Here is an 8,534-nt window from a genome sequence, read left to right as displayed (position 1 = left end):
GATTGTTGTGTAGTGTTTGTAATATTGTTGTGTAGCGTTTATAATATTGTTGTATAAGCGGTGTCACGGTGTCATTTTAACACAAACCTATATGAATATTTAAATAAATGTTCTTCATGCATGCCAAGAAATGAAGAAACTACGCAGCGTTTTATACGGTAATAATCAATTAATGGTTACTATTATATATATACATGAAACCATAATATTTTATCATCTCTGAAATTGATTTCCACATAAAAAATGACAAAGCTCGTGGCATCTTTCTTCGCACTTATCATTTGCTTCACTCTTATTACAGGTACAAGTACTACTACTTTTATTTACTTCCTCCGTCTGCAGTCCGCGAACAGGAGTCCATAGTTTTTCTCTACAAATTTTAGAAAATGTTAAGAAAGTGAGTTAAAGAAAGGTAATTGAATATATGTTTCACATATATATACATTGATTTTAAATGAAATGTGAGTGGATTGAGTTAGTGGAATATGTGGCTTATTTATTATTTATAGTAATTATAAACCCGGACTCCTATTCGCGGATGAACCAAAATGAAAAAACGGGACTCATATTCACGGACAGAAGGAGTACTTTTTATAGCACGTATATATTGGTGTATACATGTTTGTATATACATATTCAATTTTAAATTTTAATTATAATTAATAAATTTTACTACTTATATTATAATGTGCATTCATGTAATACACATGTACTAATAATCAAATCAACAATCTTATACTCTTTTAGTTCAGGTTAGAAGTCTCATTTTATTATATGATATAGCCAATAGATATTTCATTATGATTTTTGATATAATATAATAGTATTACTATTAATTTTAATTTATTCGTTGACCACAGGTTGTCTGGCTGCTGAAAAAAAATCCAATTGCATGTTCAAATGTATGCAGAAAAAGTGTTGGTCCCAATTTTGTTGCTGGTTGTCGTGGCGCTGACAAGAGTAATACTGTTTGTTCTTGTACTTATTATTGTTAAGTAAATATAAAGAGATGAGCCCTAAAAATGAATAAAACTTATGGAGCATATATGTTGTTATTTTGTGTTATTTCTATTTACAAATGGACTCTTGGAATAAGGATGCACAATTCTCAACTTTCAATGATAAGTACACTAAGATGGACAACTACCTTGACCTTCCTTAATAGGTAGTGATGATAAACTAATTTTTAAACACCAACACGTTTATTTGGCAAAACAAACTCACCATTTGCCTTATTCATATGATCATATCTCAACAAAACGCTTCCTAATTTTATTTTTGTTGGGGTGTTGTTGTTGAACTCTTACTCGCCATCTTATGGTTTGAGCCTTTTATTTATTAAAGAAAAATAATTTATACTATAGTTTTGACTTATATGATGGAAGGTGTGACGTCTTTTTTACCTAGTACTTTAGGTGTCTAATCTTGTGGCTTTATTTGCTAGGTGTCATAGTTTCTTGTGATGATGGCACCTTGAGCACAATTAGTATACCCTAGGGGTGGGTAAACGGTTTTCGGTTAATTGGTTAACCGATAACCGACATTTACGGTTATCGGTTCGGTACCGGTTATACGTTTTGCTCTAAGTTAGTTATCGGTTATAAATTCAATTTTAATTTCAATTATATGTTTATTTAATACTTGAAGAAATTATAATTTACTTTCAAACTTTGTCACAATGGAAGAAATTGTAATTAATATCTAAATTAGAGAAAGGTTTTCAAATTTGAGATCATTTAAAGTTTAAGTCTATTAAAGAGCCTAAAAAATATACATTGCTTGTAAATAGGAGTATAATAATACTAATAATAAAAGTAGATAACAAGTTAAAAGTTAAAATGTAACCCCCCGACTTTTTCTACCTTTTTATTTGTTCTCAAAGACATCGTTTGTGCAACCAAATTTTTTTTAAAGCTTTATACGTTTGAAGAATTCGACTTACGACCAGTGAGAAAGATGCGAATGTAAACCAAAGAACGAGACATAGAATACCAACGATGGAAAATAAATCTACATGTGGGCCTAAGGAATAATTTTGTTTGCTAGCCCAATTCTTGATTTTATTTGAAGACATTCCTTTGGGAAGCCCAAAAAAAATAAAAATCAATTAGTTAATTCAAATTTGCAGTCAACTACTTGGTCAAACATAATCCTCCTAACTGTTGAAAAGAGGAATATTGAGAAAAGGAATGTTTGGTTTCCATGGATTATTAGAGTTTCAAGAACTAGACATTGAATTGTGCCTTGTTCCAATATTAGTAGTTCCAAGGAACACATTTATTGTAGTACTTCAAGAGTCTCCTAACATCCCTATAAATATATGGGTGTTGGGAATCTTTCAATCATCCGATAAAAATACAATTCATATATTCCTTTTGCTTTCTTCTCTAAATATTGCTATCCTCTCTAAATATGATGCCTATACCATTTAACATGGTATCAGAGCGGGTTTGGACTCAGAATAGGTATCATCATCGTCCTTGATACCTTTCTCGGCCCTTTCCCGTTTCTTTCCTTTCTAAATTCTTTCTTTCCTTGTACCTGTACCAACAAGCCAAAATGTCAGAAGATCACCAAGTAACAGAAACTACAAATCAGTCCATGGCGGACGAATTTGCCCGGCAATTTGCCAATTTTATGTCAATAGTTTTGCGATAAACCAACCCTCCTCAAATACAACAGAAACCACTGCCGTATCATATAAGATTGATACGCAGCCCCTCAACATCGGCGGAAATATATTGAACGGAGAAAATTACGGCCTTTGGTCCGTGCTTATGAAGACGGCGATAAGTGGTCGGGGAATGGTCTCTCACGTCATCGGAGTGCCTCCTCCCCCACCACGAACCGATCCAGCCTTCTCACAGTGGCAACAAGCCGATCACTGTGTGTTCACTTGGCTGATTCAGAACATCGAATCTCGATTAGTCAGTCGGGTTTCACAACATCCGACAGCTAAGCATATCTGGGATGCTTTGGCGGTCACTTACGGGAGCGGAGGAGATAAAATCCAGGTGTATGATCTCCAGTTCAAAGCCACAACACTGAGACAAGGAAGCAGTTCATTAGAAGAAATATGGAGCCGGTTGGGAGAAATTTGGATCTCAATTGACCAAAAACAGAAGAACCCAATGAAATATCCAGAGGATATGGAGATTCATGAAAAATTCATACAAGATCAGAGAGTATGTCAGTTTCTCTATGCAATTGACAACAAATATGAAACAACCAAGAGGGAGATATTGAAAATGGATCCACTTCCCTCCGTTGACTACGCGTACAATCTGATTCAGCAGGAGGAGACACGTCTCCAAGTTTTACAGCAGGCGAACAACGGCGGAGCAGTTACCACAGATGGAATCGGAACTGGCCTCGCCATCCGAGGGTGGCAGAACCAGACCGGCAGCTCCCGGGGTGGCGGCCGCGGCAGCAATAGTGGTGTTCGCGGCGGTGGCAACAGCAGGAGTCAGCGAAATTATGAAGAAGACAAATCAAAATTAGTGTGTTCCTACTGCAGACGGAAAAGACACACAAAAGATTCATGCTTTGAACTAATTGGATATCCGGATTGGTGGGAAGAAAAGCACGGCAAGCCGCCGCCACCGCAAACACCCCGGAACCGCGGTGGAAACGCCGCTGCAGCAGTCAGAGGCACCGCCATCAACGGTGGGCAAGGGGTCGCGCAGACCAGCGCCGCTGTCCAGTCAAATGGAGGCGAAGACGTCGCAGCTCAGCCGACGAACACAATCGGGGCGGCGAACTTCGTCGCCGGCGGGAATGGAAGCGTTATTCAAGATTGGAGTGGAGAATTGTTGGAGGAGGAGGCGGCGGATCCTTTAGGTAAATTAAGGTTAGGGGGCTCTTTTATTAGAGACCCCCAAGCTTCTGGAAAATTGCTGGTTTTACCCCACCAAAGTCTTGAGCCTCAATTATTCCCCAAACCTTACAAGAAATTACAAGATATACCCCACAAAAATATCCACTCTCAATTACCTCCCAAATCTTTTGAAAATTCCATAAATGCTCAAATTCCGTGCCAAAATCGATTTCAGCCCCTCGAAAAACTTGGATTTGCGTGTGCAGTATCTAATAGCCATGAAAAAAATGATAAATGGGTTTTTGACTGTAGGGCAACCGATACCATAACATATGATGCCTCAGACCTCACCAATCTTCAGAAACCTCAAAAATCTCATATTCAAACTGCCAATGGAGAATTTACAGTGGTTGAGGGGGCAGGAACTGTTAACATTTCACCTACTCTGCAATTATCGAATTGTCTCTATATTCCTTCGATGTCACATAAATTGTTATCCATTAGTCATGTCACAAAGGAATTGAATTGTACGCTCCTAATGCAGCCACAATTTTGTCTATTGCAGGATATTCGAACCGGGGAGATAATTGGACGTGGCACTGAATGCGATGGGCTCTATTACGTGGATGAGATAGCTCAAAAAGGGACTGCCATGCTAACTCACGGATCAGCTGATCGGAAAGCTTGGCTTTGGCATCGGCGTTTGGGTCATCCCTCTATCGGTTACTTAAAATTGTTATTTCCTAGTATTACTCCTAAGCATGACATGTACTGTGAAACTTGTCTTTTATCCAAAAGTCATCGAAACTCTTACCCTTTGAGTAATACTCGTGTTGAAACCCTGTTTGCCTTAGTCCACTCTGACGTTTGGGGGCCCGCACCAGTTATTGGGGGGCAAGGTCTTCGATATTGCTTAGTTTTTGTAGATGACTATACCCGCATGACTTGGGTTTATTTCATGAAACAAAAGTCTGAAGTTTTGTCACACTTTACCCATTTCTATAACCTTATCCAAACTCAATTCCACAAAACCATTCAGGTTCTTCGGTCACATAATGGGGGGGAGTTCGTTAATTCAAGCATGAAACAATTCTTCAAAAACAAAGGCCTTATACACCAAACCACCTGTGCTTATACTCCCGAACAAAACGGTGTGGCTGAAAGAAAAAATCGATCTCTCCTCGAAATGACTCGTTCTATGCTTATCGAGTCAAAAGCCCCGAAACACTTCTGGCCAGAAGCCATTGCCACATCAGCCTATCTCCTAAACCGATTGCCCACAAGTATACTCAAACACAAAACTCCCTTACAAGTCACGTCCACCCTCACAAAAATCCCTCCACCTTTGACTCTTGAACCTCGTGTCTTCGGATGCTCCGTTTATGTCCACATTCCTAAACATGAGAGAACTAAATTATCCCCATATGCTATTAAATGCGTTTTTGTAGGATATGGGGTAAATCAAAAAGGGTATAGGTGTTTTGATCCAAAGTCCAACCGCATGTTCGTTACAATGAACTGCAACTTTCTTGAAACTGAGTATTTCTTTACCCATCTTAGCGGTCAGGGGGAGGGTAATGTTGGGGATAACAATGACCCGCTAAGCTGGATCTCAATGTCAATGCCAACGCCAAGTAATCCCGAGGCAGGTCTAACAGAGAAAGCAGTAAGTAATTCCGCTGAGCAAGTCTCTGATTTGGTAGAGTCTATTGTGCAAAGTGACATCGTCTCAAATAATTCCCCGTTAAGGATATCCAATGTAAGTAATCCTGTGGATACAGATAATTGTTTCGCTAACACTGTGAGTACAGAAGAGATAGAAGATCCAATTGAGGAAGTCGAGGTCGAAGGAGTTGATTCTGATACTGGGAGATACATACTTCCATCAAGGATAAACAGAGGAGTTCCACCCAAAAGATATACACCAGAAAAGATTGAAAGAAAAAAGCGCTACTCTATTGTGAACCTAGCCAAAGGTCATTTATCAGAGATGGCTCGGGCTTTCGAGAATGCACTATATGAGGAAGAAGAAATACCACAGACATGGGAAGAAGCTATGAAACACGAACATTGGAGAGAAGCAATGAAGAAAGAGATTGATCCACTTCTTCGAAATCACACATGGGAGAAATGTGTTCTACCAAGAGGAAAGCAACCAGTTGGTTGTCGATGGGTCTTCACTATCAAAAGAAGACCCGATGGCTCGATAGAAAGGTACAAGGCACGACTTGTCGCGAAGGGCTATACTCAAACATATGGAGTAGATTATTCTGAGACATTCTCTCCAGTAGCCAAGATGAACACTGTCCGAGTATTGCTATCTATTGCTGCTAATAGGGATTGGCCATTACACCAGTTCGATGTGACGAATGCCTTCCTGCATGGTGAGCTGAAGAAGGAAGAGGAAGTGTACATGGAGGCACCCCCGGGTTTTGCAACAGATTTTGAAGTAGGTGAAGGATGCCGATTGAGGAAGACCTTGTATGGATTGAAGCAATCCCCAAGAGTGTGGTTTGGGAAGTTTTCCGGGGCAATGATCAGCTATGGATATACACAGAGCAATTCAGACCATACTCTATTTCTGAAGAAGCGAGGTGATAAGATAACATGTTTAATCATATATGTTGATGATATGATTATTATAGGGGACGACTTAGAAGAGATTGAGGATTTAAAGAAGAATCTATTTCAAGAATTTGAGATGAAGGACTTGGGGAATCTCAAGTATTTTCTTGGGATTGAAGTGCTAAGGTCAACCAAAGGAATTTTTTTGTGATAAAGAAAGTATATCTTGGACATCCTAGCAGAAACTGGTCTACTGGAATGTAATATTAGAGTTTGTATACTAGAAATCACGTTTCGAGTGATTGAATACTGTAAAACTCTTATTTTATTTTCCAATAAATAAAACAGATTATTTTTTGTCATAATGTTGTTATGTTTTACATTTAATGAATGTTAATGCATGTTTAAATGTATAAGTTAACTTAACAAAGTCTAAGTCTTTGTTTTAGTAAACCGGTTGTGGGCGTCATCCACTTTAAGGTAATACGGTCAGTTCTAAACAAAGAAAAAGATGAATTTCACAACCTAGATGGAATTTGACTATCCATCGAGAAAGGTTGCAATGTCAGTCCGCATATTTCTAAGCCTTACTGAAATAAGATGACATTGGTGTGGTATAGCACTGAACGGATCTAACAGCAAGACTTGCCTTAGGCTATCTACTGAAAGGCGAGGTCTTGATAAATATTTATTTCTTAATCAATGTAGGTTAGCATTGAGCATTCGGTATTGATTATGCACTACTTTGACTTATCAAATGGTGCGGGTTTTTCATAACCCAATTATCCTGATATATTGGGTAGTGGTGATCAATATCTAGCGGTGCTAGGATTGCTATTATATTGAATCGTGCGGAAGCTGAGTCTCGTTTGATAATGTCCTCAAGAGGAGCGTGAAACAAGGTTTTATTATTCGGAACCTAGCTAGTTGGAGTGTGATTACTCTATGAATAATAAATAAGCGTTTCATGCTAAGTCCACTCTTAGAATTAATAAGAAGTTAATTAATTAAGTCAATAGCAGACATTAATTAATTAATGGACATTTTAATCTTAAGCACGGGAAATGAAAGTTAAACGGAAACTCGGATTACTTGTAATTTCGGATTTGGATGGGGAGAGTTCAATATTACTTCTGTAGTGGCTGCTCGTAATATTCCAATTATAACTTATATTAAATTGTGGGTTCAATTTAATTAGTAAAAAGTAAATTGGATGAGCCCATATCCAAAACCTTCCATAGATCCCTGTCTGGGCCCAAAAGGAACTTAATATAAATAGGAGAATAAAGGAGACAGAAAAACACAATGTTTCATCATTGTAATTTTCGAAAATTCCCCTTCCAAGCTGAGGAGATTTTTGAATTCCTCTCCTATTCCAAAAAGGATTTCTTCTATCTTCTTTATTTAATTCCTAGTATTCTAGTAAGATCAGCCCACACTGATATTGGGATGCAGTTCGGGAACCGGAGAGAAGATTTGTGGTCTAGTACTCAAAGCATCACGTGGAGAAGAAGCTAGCCATCTTCAATTCTTTGGAGAATTAATTAGGTATTTTTTCTGCTCCGTAGAAAAGCATGTTTTAGGTTTTAATATTCTTAAAGCATGATTAATTCAAGTTATGAGCACGATACATGTGATAATTACGCGAATAGGTTTTGTCTAAATAATCTGCTAAATAGATCTAATTATTATGTGATTGTTATTTACGCGTCCGCTTCCGCTGCCAGTTCCAACATGTAAACCAGCAGACACTCCTATGGCAGTTAATCATGGATTACAAATCAGAGAAGGAGCCGAGTTGACTGATCGTAGTCGGTATCAGCGACTTGTTGGAAAACTCATTTATCTCTCGCACACTAGACCAGATATTGCCTATGCAGTGGGGGTCGTTAGTCAATTCATGCATAAGCCACAGACGGATCACATGGAGGCAGCACTTAGGATTTGTCGGTATTTGAAGGGAACTCCAGGACATGGAGTGTTATTCGCTAAAAATGGACATCTTGAGATTCATGGTTATACAGATGCTGACTGGGCAGGAAACCGAATGATAGGAAATCAACAGCAGGCTACTTTACCTTTGTTGGAGGTAACTTGGTAACATGGAGAAGCAAGAAGCAGAAGGTGGTGGCTCTTTCGAGTGCCGAAGCAG

At 38.5% G+C, this 8,534-nt stretch overlaps 1 protein-coding gene and 1 long non-coding RNA gene across 2 annotated transcripts; one reads left to right on the top strand and one right to left on the bottom strand.

Annotated features, from left to right (window-relative positions):
• Window positions 1-2,255: 2,255 nt before the first annotated feature.
• Window positions 2,256-2,800, bottom strand: LOC125210848. The gene is made up of 2 exons (XR_007174412.1): window positions 2,665-2,800; window positions 2,256-2,541 (listed from the first exon to the last, which is right to left on the bottom strand). It is a non-coding gene; the product is annotated as an uncharacterized LOC125210848 (long non-coding RNA).
• Window positions 2,778-4,613, top strand: LOC125210758. Its single transcript, XM_048110380.1, has 2 exons — window positions 2,778-3,840; window positions 4,383-4,613. The coding sequence occupies exons 1-2, from the start codon at window positions 2,778-2,780 to the stop codon at window positions 4,418-4,420; spliced, it is 1,101 nt and encodes a 366-aa protein (XP_047966337.1). The 3' UTR covers window positions 4,421-4,613.
• The last annotated feature ends 3,921 nt before the right edge of the window (window positions 4,614-8,534 follow it).

The sequence above is a fragment of the Salvia hispanica genome, chromosome 1, assembly GCF_023119035.1.
Source record: "Salvia hispanica cultivar TCC Black 2014 chromosome 1, UniMelb_Shisp_WGS_1.0, whole genome shotgun sequence".
Classification (NCBI taxonomy): Eukaryota; Viridiplantae; Streptophyta; class Magnoliopsida; order Lamiales; family Lamiaceae; genus Salvia; species Salvia hispanica.
Note: the sequence above shows the minus strand (reverse complement) of the source record. Positions and strands in the feature narration are given on the sequence as shown.